This window comes from Arvicola amphibius, chromosome 5 (genome assembly GCF_903992535.2).
Source record: "Arvicola amphibius chromosome 5, mArvAmp1.2, whole genome shotgun sequence".
NCBI classification, from domain to species: Eukaryota; Metazoa; Chordata; class Mammalia; order Rodentia; family Cricetidae; genus Arvicola; species Arvicola amphibius.
Window position 1 is genome coordinate 110,986,018 of NC_052051.1, and position 15,167 is coordinate 111,001,184.

The following is a 15,167-nucleotide window of genomic DNA, read 5'->3' on the forward strand; positions in this document are numbered from 1 at the left end:
TCCAATCAAATCAAATTAGACCCAATAAAAGATGCCCACGTTTAATAAATGCAGCGCTCCAGGGTGGCCGGGAGCATGGCGAGGAAATGAGGGGTGGGGCCGGGGGGGGGGGGGAACCACACAAAACCTGAGATCCTTTCCTGGGTGGCAGCCTAAATAGCCTGTGGGAGTGGTCCTGACCCTCCCTGGGGAGGGGTCAGAGCTTGGCGGGCTTTCCCGGAGGTGGAGTCCAGACCAAGGCAACTCCCAGGAGGAGGGGGCTTCCAAAGATGGATGCCGGGTACCACAAAGTGCTGTGTGTATATCCTCATCCATTGTAGAATTCAGAAGGCTGCTGGGTGGTGGTGGCGCACGCCTTTAATTCCAGTACTCGGGAGGCAGAGGCAGGCGGATCTCTGTGAATTCGAGGCCAGCCTGGTCTACAAGAGCTAGTTCCAGGACAGGCTCCAAAGCTACAGAGAAACCCTGTCTCGAAAAAACAAAACAAAACAAAAAAACCTAGCCAGGCATGATGGCACTCACCTTTAATGCCAGAACTCAGAGGGCAGAAGCAGAGGCAAATGGAGGATTGGTGGGGGATTTCTGTGAATGTGAGGCCAGCCTGGTCTAAGTAGCAAATTCTAGGCCAGTCACCTACACAGTAAGAAAAACAACTTCCTAGACACACATGTGTGGATTTCCTCTACCTTGCCAGTAGAAAGGACTAAATCAAAATGAATTTCAGATTATATCACGTACTTTTATTTCTCAAACTGGAAAGTGTCATGGAAGGCCAGTGAAGGTCTACCAGTTCCTAGCCTCCTGACCCAGGCGCCGTGAAGACGAATGCCCTCTACAGGTGATGCTGTTTCATAAATATTCTAACAGAGGCATTAAAAATGCAAGGCTCCGTGCAGTCACAGGAGAAGCCGTCTTCCTGAGCAATGCTGGTGTGGACGCCCAAGTCCAGCTTGTAATGAAGTCTGAAATTACATGCTTACAAAAAGCCTCTGGTTAATGATGCCTCATTACAAGAATAAAAGTGTTATTTCTTCCACGACTGAACGGTTCCAGAAGACACAGGTGCAATCTGGGAATAAAAAAATCCTAGCACTTATAATCAAGGATATTTTATCACTCAGTCCTTAAAGGAGGGAGCTATTTAATCCTTTTTTAAACAAAATCATTAGCAAATAAAGAAAAGATATATGTAAAAAAACCATATCTCCTACGATACTTTTTTTTCTTTTCTTGAGATGGTTTCATCATGCTGCCTGCACTCCTGATCCTCTTCCCTTGATCTCCCAAATGCTGAGACTATAGACATGCACCACCTCCGGGCGCGATTCTTAAGTCGTGTTTATGCACAGGCATGGAATTTGCATGTGCTTTTTGCTGCCTTCCAGTTACGCTTTAATTATGATATAAGGATTTACATCATGAGGAAGAGAAATATTAAAAGCCCTGAACTGAATCGGCACACGGCCTTTAAAAGCAGCACAATCGGGGAATTATCAAAGGGGGGGGGGGTCCATCATCATTTATAGTACAGATCTAGTAGTTTCAAATGCTACAAAAGATGAACCCCAAAACCCAGCACACTTCCTGCCTGTGTCTCAGTCTCTTCCTAAGCCTGTATTTGACACACGTTGTCTGTTTCCCCACCTGAAAGGAGAGTCACAAGATAGTGTGGGAAATACATCAAGGAAATGTAACAAGGCTTTTGTTTTTAAATTAATGTATGGGAGAGAAGGAGAGGGGGAAAAGAGGAGAGGGGAAGAGAGAGGGCAGTGGTGGCACACTCCTTCAATCCCAGCACTTGGGAGGCAGAGGCAAGTTCGAAGAGGGTTCGAAGCCAGTCTTTGTCTACAGAGTGAGTGCCAGGACAGCCAAGGGCTTCACAGATAAACCCTGTCTCAAAAATGCTGGGGAGATGTGAAAGGTGATGGGGGGGATGGGGGAGATTGAGAGATGGGGGAGCTGAGAAGATGGGGAGAAAGGGAGAATGCTTTCAAACAGTCATCTCAACAGTACTACAGGGCAGAGGAATTCTAATACGTTTTCTCCACTTCTCAGCAGGCCTTCCCGGTCCACCTTTTCCTAGGTTACACACAATTTAGATTCTGACTGTGTTTGACACTTAATTAAAGCGTGCTAAGGTCACGAAGATGAAATGCTACATCATTGCCTGATAACAAAGTGAAGATAACAGCAATTCCAATTCTTTTCTTCCTCCTCAATTAGAGCCCTGCCTCTTCCGCACAAATCTTCACATTACCAAACGAATTCTTACACAGATCTCCTGGGACTATCCTCTGTCCCATCCCTTGATCAGCTTTGCTCTTAAGGGGACCTTCCTTTACACCAGCTCTTAACTCACTTCTAATTCACTAAGATTAATGCTGAACCTCAAGCCTTTCCGAGCAAACGCATAATCCCCGCTCTGAGTTCTGTCTCATTCCCACTCGGCCACAATCTGACTCGGCGAAGACTTTGGGCAAACCACTTATCTCCTTTGGTCAGGTCTCGGTTTGCTCATGTGAAAAATTATTACAAAGACCCTTTCTATCCTTAGAACTCACTGTTCCTCTATTTGTGTTTTATCCAAGCCAATAAGACCCTGAGGCAGAGCTCCTCTCTGACTGAGGCGCAACACCGTCGTCGACAATTGCTTTGTGCGGCCACTCCACTGCTAAGATTCAATCACCAACAGACTGGGGACCTGTGTTCTCATCAAGTGCACTCCTTTCTACCTCGCCTGATGTAAAGCAATCTTCTTCTTTTTTTTATTTTGTCAGTAGCTTTTCTTCCCTAGGGAAATTTATTGGCTCTAGGCATCTGTTGCTGCCTTCTCTTAAGGCCAGGAAACAGAAACTGCATTCGCTTACCCAGCCACGCTTTGCCGGCAATAAATTCCTCTTATTGTTCCTAGAGTTGTTTTACCTTCTCCTCCTACGCATTCCTTCTGCCCTGCTACCACAATGGATGACCTCTGACGCAGGCAACTTTACTCCGAAACTCTCCTGCCTTCCTGATCTTATAATGTTTCCACCCTCAATCATCTGGCAGCCTGTCTCCAGCATGGAAGCTTTGTTATTTCCAGATTCTCTGGCAACTCGGATTACGCTCTGGAGCCCCGTGCCACCCACGTCACAGGTCTACATCTTGGTACGTCCTAGTAAAACAGAAATCAGAAGTCCTTGTGCCTGTGGCATGGTGACTGCAGTCTGTCTGCACCAAGCTGACTGTGACCCTTCATAACCACAATCTGCATCTTGTTGTTGCCTTTAAATCAACAGTGGCATTAAACCAAACAAACAAAAAACAAAACAAAACCAAAAGATCAATAGTAGCACAATAGGGGATTTGGCAAGGGAAATTACTATTTTCAGGTTTAGAGAAGGACGCCCCATATGGTTTTAAATTTACTAACATTCTGCACGCATTTTTTTCCCTAGGCTTAGTGAAACAGCAGCCTTCTTCGTGTGTGTGTGTGTGTGTGTGTGTGTGTGTGTGTGTGTGTGATGTTTGTACACATACATATGGAGGTAAAAAGAACATCCAGCATTGTCCTGCTCTGGCACTCTTCCGTTTTATTCCTCTGAGACAGGGTCCCTCACTGAACCTGGGGCTACCAAGCCCCTGGCTCCACCTCCGCCACCCACAGTATTAAGCTATGAGCCCATGTGCAGCCACACTTGGACTTTTACCCAGGTGCTGGGATCTGAACTCAGGCCCTCATGTTTATGCAGCGAGCTCTCTTTCTAATTGTTTGTGAGTTTGTTTCTGAGACAGAGTCTTTCTATTATGTAGCTCTGGCTGTCCTGAACTCACAATGGAGACCAGGGTGGCCTCTTCTAACTCATGAAGATCTGCCTACCTCTACCTCCACTGGGACTAAAGGCATGTGCCACCACACCCAGCTACAGCAAGTTTCTTACTCACTGGACCATCTCCCCAGCCACGCCTTTTTAAAAACAAACAAAAACACTCTCATGACAAAATCCTCTTCAAATCATGATCTTCTGTGTTCACCCTACTTAGCAAGTCTTGCCTCTGTTAGTTTCAGTGCCGAATTTATGCCACAGAAACATGCTTCTTCCTTAATTAGAAAAGAATATAAAAGCCCTTATTGGATACATTTAAGACTTAAGCTATTCTTCAGATACTAATAGACATCCAGCAAAGCAACAGACAAATAGATATTAAAAGGCAGGAACAGACTCCGATAGATTCATGCCACTTCCCATTTCCTCTGGGGCCTTGGGAGACCACAGGGCAGCTGAACGTTCTCATTAGTTTAACGCACCTGCCTGTGCAGGATGCTGCCTACAGTCCCAGTCTTCCCTGCCCTGAGTAACTCCATATTGAGTGACATCGGGTGTTTTCGGGCTGTCTTGATGTGAGTGCAAATGCAGAATCGGGATGAGTCTGCACCTTAGGGACACTCAACCTCACACACAAAGCACAAACTGATGACTTCATCTTGAAAACAAAGTGTGCAACTCTGTGAACGTATGAAGTGCATCAGGACTGTAGGAACACTTCATATCAGTTGTATCAAGAAAAGCAGGCCCGAGAACTTACTGGAAGCATCAAATTGAGGGATAGAATTGGTTCTAGAAAATGGCTACGAAGGGTGAAAAAGCCGCAGCACAGGTCAAGGAGTTTCAAGGAAGCCTGAGAAGCAGAAGCTGATAGGGAAGAAACAAACAAACAAACAAAAGCCCACTTGATTTTGAGTGTCTATCGGCTTTATGTAATCATTCCGCAGCACACACGTCAGGTAGGTGGGCAGCAGTCGATGTTCTTGTGATGTGCAATGTGTGACCTGGGAGCTAATAGTAACAATTAAGACCGGAACCAAAGAACCCGTGTGTCTCGACAGGCTATGGGGGGAATCAGTACTACCTGGTAAACTGCTACCCGCGAAATCCACACCGCCTATTTACTAGGTAATAAACCCTGCCATCAGGGAAGGACACAAACGTGTTAGTCAGTTTCTGACACAATGTCCTCTTGACAATGCAGCCAGAGAGCCCTGCACTACCAATGAGATCCTGTTTCCAAAAACAAAACGAAACGAAGGAATGACTGGTAGAAGGTAACTAAATACGTCAAGTTAGGACAGGCGGGAGAAGGGAAGATGGGAGGAAATGACAAGTAGAAGAGAAGGGGAGGGGAGGGGAAGGGAGAGGACAGGGGAGGGGAGGAGAGAGGACAGGGGAGGGGAGGGGAAGGGAGAGGACAGGGGAGGGGAGGGGAGGGGAGAGGACAGGGGAGGGGAGGGGAAGGGAGAGGACAGGGGAGGGGAGGGAAAGGAAGAGGACAGGGGAGGGGAGGGAAAGGAAGAGGACAGGGGAGGGGAGGGGAGGGGAAGGGAGAGGAAGGGGGAGAGGGAGAGGAGAGGGGAGGGAAGAGAGAAGAGAGGGGAGGAGTGAAGGCAGCTGAAGAAGCAGGGATTTCAGGCTGGGACTGGACTGGGACTTTGTACCCCAAAACACTCTCACCTCAAAGATTCCATTTGATCCGACATTCAACAGAACACATATCATATCCCATGTTCCATGCTAAAGACCTAAGCATTGAGTTGGTAAATGAGATGCCCAAATATCACCACAGCAGAGCTGACCTAAACCGTGGGTTGTCCCATCACACACAAGTGGCTCTTGTGCAAAGAAAAAATTCAGGGAAGACAGAGGAGAGGAAGGACGAATGGGAAGGAAGCTTAGAGAAGACAAGGAAAAAAATCATAAAACACAGAGTGAAACCAGCAACAAGAAAATAAAGAGGAGATGATGTAACTAGAGAGACTAAGGGGAAGGATCTCATTGGCTCAGACCTGGAGCAAGAAAATTTGCCAGGGGTGGGGCCACGCCTTCAATCCTAGCATGGTGAGGGGGGTCTCTGAGTTCAAGGCCAGGGCCACACAGTGAGACCTTGCGGCAAAACAAACTTTTAGAACCCCTACTAGCTGGCCATAAAACAGGTGTGGAAATTTACCCTCTCCGCCTTGAGGACAGCAGGACACTCACTGAGCTTATGACAGCAGCCAAGAGAATAACTGAAGAGAAGGGGGGGGGGGCCAGCATAAATGATGCCAGCAGGAGGGAGGGTGGGCCTTTCTGCTGTGGAGGAACCTCACAGAAACACACCTGTAGGAAGAACTGCCTACATCCTCACCTGTTCCAAACCCAAAGGGGTGAACACACCTGTAGGAAGAACTGCCTACATCCTCACCTGTTCCGAACCCAAAGGGGTGAGTGTACGGATTCTAGCTCTGCACTCTTTAATTGTAAGAAAACATCAATCCTTGTATCTAGTATTCTACCGCTGGTACTAAAAGCCTCTTCTGGATGAACTCTATTGTAAACATTATTTCTCGTCACACATAAACAGGGATGTTAAAATGTTACCTACAAAACAATAAAGTAGAAGTAAGCCCCAGTGGGTCGTTTATGGAAAACAAAAAGAGCAACAACAAAAGTCCCAGCATTAAAATGGGTGGTGGTGGCACACGCCTTTAATCCCAGCACTAAAGAGGCAGAGGCTGGCCGATCTGTGTGAGTTCAAGGCCAGCTTGGTCCAGGACAGAGCTAGTTCCAGGACAGGTACCAAAAGTTTGTCTCAAAAATCTAAATAAATAAATAAATAAACAAACAAACAAACAAATAAATAATAAAAACCCCAGCGTTCCTGGAATGGCCTCAGGCCTAATAAAGACTTCCTGGCCAGAGGATGTTGACAAAGTGCTTGCCCAGTGAATGAGGCCCTGGGTTTGATCCAGAAGGCACATAAAAAAGCAGAATGGTGGTGCACACCTATAATCCCAGCTCTTGAGAGGTGGGATTGAAGGTCAGCCTGCTACACTCAAAGTCTGAGGTCCATGGAGCTTCATGAGACCCCCTTCTCAAAAATGCCAAGGGAGAGTTCCCTCTATGTCCAAATAAATAAATAGTTGTAAAATCCAGAAAGAAGGTATAGGAAAGAAACCAGCATCTGAAGACCACACACAGTCTCCAGAAGTAAAACTGACTCTAAAGATCTACAGGCCCACAGAAATTTGCACAGTGGTGTCTCGTCTCCCCAAGGCGACAACCTTCCAGCGTAAGAAGGGAAAGTGCAATGTGTCAGGGAAAAGGGGCTGGTTTCAAAGATTAGAAAACACTTGGGAGACATGGGGAATGCAACAAAACTAGCACTGTGTGAAAAAGACGTAAGGAAATCTGACCTTGACAAGCTAATCAAAACATCAAACAATAATAATTTGAATGGCGGTACCTTGGGGGTTGAGTAAAGATGCGCTCAGAAGCCACGGGTTATTTATTGAAAAATGCCAGAGCCAGTAGGCCCATCTCCCAGCAAGCTGCTAGGCAGGGAGGACCCTGAGACAATACCCCTCCCAGCCCCAAAACTGGTAAATTGCCATTGGCTGCTCATCAGAACTGGATAGCCAGATCCTATTGCTGAAGATGCCACACACCATGGTTGTGAGACACAGGAAAAGAAAAATCAAGCTGCAATTGGGCTGAAAGCTTCCTCCCTGCTTGGTAGCCCTTGTGGTACAGGAAGGTGCTATGCAGGTTGCCGGGGAAAACTGTCAGCAACCCGTGGTATTCAGTTGTGGGCCCCGCGTGCAATAACACTGACATGCCACGCAAGATGGTCCCACTGGTGCGGTAGTGGCAAGGCTGACTGGAGGGTAGCCCATATTGGAGGCCTTCTCTACAGGAGAGAATTCACATCTGGCACCATGACCCTGGTCAAAAGCCTGTGATTAGGAGGGTTGTACGCCCTAGTGGGGAAGTTACTGCTGCTGTCTTGCTAGGCATGATGTGCCTTTCAAACTGCCTTCGAGACAACCAGGTAGATGTGCACAGCGCAGCGCTCATGTTAGCACTGATCATGGAAGTTCCTTATCTGCAGAGGTCAGTGGTAACTCCAGAGACTCATGCTGGTTAAAGTACTAAGGATAAATGATGACTGAAAGCTCGGCTGTAAACAAAACGCTCCCCGAAGGCTTCGTGACCACTGACGATCAAGAGGCAGAGTAAACTGGGGAGACAGCACCGGCTTCTAGGCAGGACACGGCTGTTGTACTCTAGGCCTTACAGCCTATGCAATGACCTGCACAAGGCTTGTCAACCGCTCGTCACAGAAGGGGAGGGGCTCATGGGGCCCCGGCCCTCCCTAAGGATTTATATGCAGTTAGCATTGATTAGAGAAGGGAGCGACGTTTTCCTCATTGGTATAGAAATCAGTAAAGGGTATGTGTGGCTGAAACAACCTTAATGAAATTCATTGATCGGGTCATCATCATCATTGAAGAAAAGAAAGCAAGACAACGGAAGGGAGGCTACCTGAGAGGAGGAAGCAGATCAGTGAGGTTGGGAAGAGGAAGAGAGAAGGCAATGGGAGTGGCTATGACTGACACAGGTCACACACATGAATGAAAACAGCATCACCAGACTGATCATTACATAGATGCTAATGAAAATGTACAAGTAAGTTTACCCAAAAGTTGCCCCAAAGTTAAAATTTCCCAAAGCAAGACAAGACAGTGGGGGTGTGTCAGGGTGTAGGCCCTTGCAGCAAAGACAAGGAAAGATCCAGTTCTAAGAAACAGAATATGGAGCTGGGCGGCCGTGGTGCAGACCTTTAGTCCCAGCACTTGGGAGGCAAAGTCAGGTGAATCTCTGTGAGTTCAAGGCCAGCCTGGACTACTGAGTGAGGGCGGCCAAAGCTGTTACAAAGAGAAACCCTGCCTCAAACAAACAAACAAAAAAGAAACAGAACACCAAAAAACATGTACAAGTTCTGTTTGGCTAATGCTATGGTCCCTCATAAAAGCACAAAGGATGCTGCTGAGCTCCTGCTAACCCCCACAGGCAGCCAAGCCCAGGGAGTCAAAGGTTCAGCATCTCACCAAGGAGTCTCCTGAGCAAGCACAAGGTCAGATATGGAGAGACAGCACACGGAAGACTTCATGTACAGGCGCAGAGCGCAGCTTAAATGTTCAAAGCTGATACAAAAGCGAGGCATTCTGGTAAAAGGATCAAAGGCTAATGCTAGGTGGAGGGGCCGGAATTAGCACACGGTGGACAGGTGGCACTCGGAAGAAGCAACCTGACTTTGTGCCCGCCTTCCTCGCCCACCTTTGCCTGCTGAGGCAGAACCTGTGTGGATGGAGATCAGAGCTAGGGTTCCTTGGCCCGTTTCCTGCTACGCCTCATCTACTTAGGACACAGGAACTTGTGTGATCCTAGGGCAATATGACCAGAAGTGAAAATCAACTGCAAAAGCCTTTTGGATCCTTTTTGTAAAACATGAGCACATGCTCTGAAAGCCATTTCTCCTCACTAGCTTTACAAAGCACGTTAGCATCTGAACATTCAGACACTCAGAACTACTGCCATGCTAACACCAAGGAAGCCAAGTTAAAAAACAAACAAAGAAACAAACAAAAAACCTGTCTGTGGGAGACAGAGGTAATTAACAGTCCCCCACGACAGGGATATAAGCCAGCACACAGCAAAACCAGCAATGGGCAATTTAAAGACCTAATGGCAACCTTTCGGTTCTGTTTCATTTTTAATGGCAAATGTCACCCTTAGCACATTTAGTCCCCAAAAGACACTGTTTTTTGTTTTGTTTTGTTTTGTTTTAAGCAGATTTCTTCCATGCAGTTGAGAACAGGTCATTTAGGAGCACCGTTTGGAAGATACTAAGTAAAACAAATAGTTTCTGCCTTGATGAAGAAGCACAGCCATTTGCTTTGTTTTGTACAAAACTGCTTGATTGTACAGCAGGAAGAACCTACCTAAGGGAGAGCCACCTGCCATAATTGGATTTTCACAGATAAAGAAACTGAAATTGTTTCTTCGAGGAGTGTTATAACACACGGAGGTCTTGCAGTTCTCTAGTGTAATTCCAGCCTTGGAGAGGACAGGAGGCAGAAAGACTTCCTGGGCGAGCGGCCCACTCTCACAGTGCTGAGGAGGCTATTATTCTACAGGCTTTGTAGTCAGAGAGAGGAGCATCCGGTCTGTGCAGAACAAGGCTCCCAAGCACTAAAGAATGACCTTGGAGACTGGTCCAACTTCTTTAATGCACAGAAGAGAAAAAGATGGCTCAGAAAGAAGAACAAGCAGGCCTGAGCTCCCAGGAGGTGAAACGGGTTTCTCTCCCTCAGCAGCATGGATGCTTTGGTGCTAGATGCATCTGTGCGGCGGTGTCTGCCTTGCATGTTGGAGAATGCTTAGCATCAACTCTGGTCAGTAGCAATCTCTCCCACCCAAATGTGACAAAAATGAATGTCTGCAAACACAGCCAAATGTCCTCTGAAAGGGCAGAGCCTGCCCAGTTAAGAACCACTGGCTTTAAAACTTGTATGACCAACAATCAGATCCCTCTGAGGCCTGCCCTGATGGTGTTTCCATACCTCATGAATAACCTTTTGTTTTTAAATAGATGGTTTGGGACTAGGGAGACATGATTAATGCAAGAAGCCAACACTAACGCTGATTACATGCCAACTGATTAGCAAGCTCTTAAAAACTGGCTCCTGCAAAGGTGGCCCAAACACACCAACCTGTTGTACCTCATGTAACCGGAAACACAGAGAAGCTAAGATTAACAGACTTTCTAAGATGATGAGTCTCATTTCGGGGCTAAGTAAAATAGAGAAATATAACCGGGAGGTACTTCAAGGAGAAATTGCCACACAAACAGCAAACTCCTCCCCATCTTAGATAAATTCAACATACATTATACCCTAAATATAGAATTATCTTAAAAAAAAAAACAAGAATGTACTTAACTATCAAGTTATTTACTAACTGTACCCTAGAGATAAGAAACCAAAGAGCAGAGCTTTCCTATAGTGGTTATCATTTGTGTTTTAATAAATAAAGCTTGAGAGTCAGAGGGTAAAGCTATACTAGTCAGCTATACAAACCAGGGTGTGGTGGCACGTACCTTTAATCCCAGGACTAGGGAGACAGGCAGGCAGAGGCATCTTTGTGAGTTCAAGGCCACCCTGGGCTACACAAGACTGAATCTGTCTAAAAGAGAAACAGAGCTCACACAAAGGTGATCCCAACACTTGGGATCCCACCCCTTTAATCCCATCAGGTGGAGGTGGAGAGAGGAGAGCTATGGCTGGGTGGAGAGAGGGATGAATATAAAGGGGAAGAGACAGTAACTCAGTGTGGTAGGAATTTGAGGATTCATGGAAAAAGGACCTCGCCCTATTTCCGTCTGAGGCAGAGGTAAGAGCGAGTGACCAGCTGCTTTGCTTTTCTGATCTTCAGGTTGAACCCCAGTATCTGTCTCTGGTTTTTTATTATTCATGTTATAGTTTCCCAAACGAGTGATTCAAAACAGTGGCCTTTGGACCACCAAGGAAGAAGGCAGGCTGGTACCGAGGACCAGTGATGATGGCAGAGCTCTGGGCACTACAGTGTGAAGGATTACCTGTTTCTCTTTTTCCGGTGTTCTCGGTTAGAATTTTCTGACTCACTACCACTGCTTGTGTTACAGCGTGAGCGGGACCTGAAGACAAAAGCAAACGGGGGGACATTTTTATGACAAATTATAGAAAGGCTCATTGGGTACTCTAGAGGTGATTGTGGAGAGAAATCACTAGTCCAAACACAAAGAACCACATTATCTCTCTCCCGTTAAGTGTTTCTGGACACGGTCAAACATCTGAGGTAAGCTTACAGTCCAAAGAGCGAGGCAGGAGGAAGAGGAGAACATATGAAGGGAAACGTCATATTCCCAGAAAGGATTCTGAAGACCCAGCATGACTAACAAAACCCAACGTGGCGAAGCTAAACTCCACAGTGTGGACAAAACAGGGATGCTATCTCATCGTCTCCAACCCCTTACGGGGCAGGTGGAGTTTATTCGCACTGCTTTGAATTTGTACTGATCGTGTGACAGGTTTCACCGACAGATGAGGTGTGGGGAGAGCCTGCCATTGGCCCCAAACAGGGCCATTGACTTCTGCTTCCTTCTTAGTTACCCTACAGAACACACACACACACACACACACACACACACACACAATGTTGCTGCTTTAAGCCAAGTGTGGAGTGGTTTACAATATGGCAGGGCAAAGCTTGAGACAGTTCCTCAGAGGCTCAAAAGGAACAGGAAATAAAAGAGAAATGTCAAGGGTCAGGACAGAATGGAAGACTGAGATCCGGCCAAACCCCACCAACCGGTGTTATGGTGATAGCAGCTGCAACAGAGGGACAAACCTCCACTCCCGCCCCGACGGTGAGCACCCCCATCCTTCCTCCTCCCTGGCTCCTTCTGTCTTACCTCCTCCTCTGCTTCAGATCTGAGTCTTCGCCGCTGTTATGAGCTTTCCTGAGGAAAACAAAAGAGAGCAGTCTGGTCAGCAGCTAAGAAGGCACACAGACTTCATATCGGTGACTCCAGATGCCTTTGGTATTGGCTCACTTGCCACACACTGATGTCATGTGTATAGTTCAGCCCTGTGACAGGTCCCAGAAACGCAGCACACCACCAGCTGGCCTCGAGAACCCAGTCATCTAGAGCGAGGCTGTGGTTTATGTGTAATGCCCGGGTTGGATAAGCTCCTTTCGCCCAACAATAAGGTTGGCTGTGGTGTCTAGGAATGTAATCCTCTGGGTCAGCTCTCAGCTGATTCTAGTTCTCACTGGGGCTCACTCTCTGCATCCTGGCCATGAATTCCTTATTTCTTCTATAATAACCTCATCCACAACAACTCACCGGCCTCCATCTTCCTTAGATTTTGGGTTTTATTATCACTGATCATCTCCAGACACAATGCTCTCTCACCACACCGCCCCTACTTCCTGTTTACCTTTAAGCACTTCTAGTAGGGCATCTTGTTAAAATATGCAGGCACTGAAGCCAGACCACGTGAACAGGAATTCCACCTCCCACACTGAAGCCAGACCACGTGAACAGGAATTCCACCTCCCACACTGAAGCCAGACCACGTGAACAGGAATTCCACCTCCCGCACTGAAGCCAGACCACGTGAACAGGAATCCCACCTCCCGCACTGAGGCCAGACCACGTGAACAGGAATCCCACCTCCCGCACTGAAGAGCTTTGTGACTCAAGCTATTCCTCCAAGGGGCTTGGTGTCTCATGTCTTAATTTTTATTTTACATGTAAGGGTGTTTGGCCTGCATGTATGTCTGCATACTATGTATGTGCCTGCTGCCCTCAAAGGTCAGAGGCAGTGTTGAATCCTCTAGAGCTGGAGGTACAGACGACTGTGAACTGCTATTTGGGCGCTAGGAATCCAAGCAGGTCCTGGAAGAACAACCAGTGTTCTTAATCACTGAGCCATCTGTCCAGCTTGAGGTGCCTCAGTTTTAATAGAACCCCCCCCCCCCAATAAACAGGGGATGTTTGCGAGGAGGAAAAAAAAACGGGCTGGAGAGATGCTGCAGCAGGTAAGAGCATGTATTGCTCTTGGAGAGAACCTGAGTTCAGTTTACCAGGCAGCTCACAATGATCCTGTAACTCCAGCTCCTGGGGACTGAGCACTGCAGACACCTGCACTCATGTGCACTGCACACACACACACACACACACACACACCACACAAATATAAGAAAAATAAATTTTCAAAATAATACAGTTCAAGTGACTAGGACAGGAGTCACTGTAAGCTGTCACTATTACTGTTTACTCCCCTAACGTCATCCCACCCTTTATCTGACCCATGAGTCCTTACTCAGTTTAGGTATCACTCGGTAACCTCCATGCCAATTCTCAGTCCTACCCCTAACTCTGCTTTTTTTTTTTTTTTTTAGCCCATCATCTTGGCATCCGGGCCAGCATCAGTGACCAGAAGGGACTGAACCAGAGTAGGCTTGGTACAGCGTCAATCGCTTTCTGGTTTCATGATTTAGTAGTCATTCAACAGTGTGACACCTTTCTCTGACCTAAGTACTGTCCCTGCAGAGATAATGCCAACATCTCCTTTGGTGGCCTTCTGCTAAGGGGCTTCTGCATTAGCTTGTCTCTGTTTTCTCCTCCCAAAGGAAAAGGTGGCATCAAATGGGGCTCCTCCATCTTCCCTCCACCTGAAATAAATACTTACCATCTCCCTGCTACTTACAGAACTGTCTGACAACAAAGGTTAGCCCCTCCCCCTGCTACCTCTATATGTAACACGAGTCCCGATCATTTCTCTCAATCATCTTGGTCAACTTCCTGCTGACCTCTCACATATATGCACTCCCTGCTGACCTCACATATATGCACTCCCTGCTGACCTCTCAAATATATGCAACTTTCCCTGTCAAAACTCTTTTGTAAATTTTAATATTATCAACTTCTTTCTTTACACCATGTATTTATTTATTTATTTGTGTTTGTGAGAGGTCAGAGGACAGCTTGAAGGAGCTGGTTCTTTCCTTCCACCACATGGGTCCCAGGACTGAACTTGGCTCATCAGATTTGGCACCAAGCACCTTTGCTTCCTGAGCCATACACCGGCCCTCAACATTAACTCTGACTCTATATGGCTCCTCTTCTCCCACCTGTCCCTCCTCTCTTTCAAAGCCAAACTTCCTCAGAGATGTCTAAAGACTCTGCTCCATCTCCTTCCCATACGTCATCCAACCCTCAAAAGAGTGGACACATCTCTTCAGCACCACCCCTAGGCCTTCTGTCTTCCCACCACCTCTAACTACTTAAACCATGTAAGACATACCGACACACAATCCCTGCCCTTAGGCTAATTTGGGGGCAATTACGCATCCATACAAGCGAAGTCACACGTGCATTTCTACCTATAAAAGACTGCAGGTTCACACTCTGCTTTGAAAGAGGCTCACGATGCTTACACAGCAGTATCACTTTGGAGGACAGAGCCCACTGGCTTTAAGCATCATTCTAGTTCCCAATGTAGAAACATTTAATATGTATTACTGATACCCTGCAAGGCACATTATATAGCTAGCATATCATCCACGCTTTTAAATTAGTCATTTTAATACAGAAAGCATGTGAACATCACTATTTATAAAAATATTCTCTAACACTGTTTCAGATAAAGACTTCAGCACCCCCAGCTTGCTTTATTTTGAAAAGAACAGGCTTCTCCCATTATGCCGAGGAGACAAACAGCAGTGGCTTCCCGAGCATCACGGTATTGCAGCATGCCCGGG

General features: G+C 46.8%; 1 protein-coding gene across 1 annotated transcript in view; it reads right to left on the minus strand.

Moving 5' to 3' along the window:
* Positions 1–15,167, minus strand: part of Epb41l4a (erythrocyte membrane protein band 4.1 like 4A) — a 194,161-nt gene that overhangs the window by 14,129 nt on the left and 164,865 nt on the right. The window contains exons 16-17 of the mRNA XM_038330967.1: positions 12,310–12,357; positions 11,455–11,532 (exon numbers count right to left, since the gene is read on the minus strand). Of these exons, the coding sequence (XP_038186895.1) occupies positions 11,455–11,532; positions 12,310–12,357 (126 nt within the window). The remainder of the gene's footprint in view (positions 1–11,454; positions 11,533–12,309; positions 12,358–15,167) is intronic.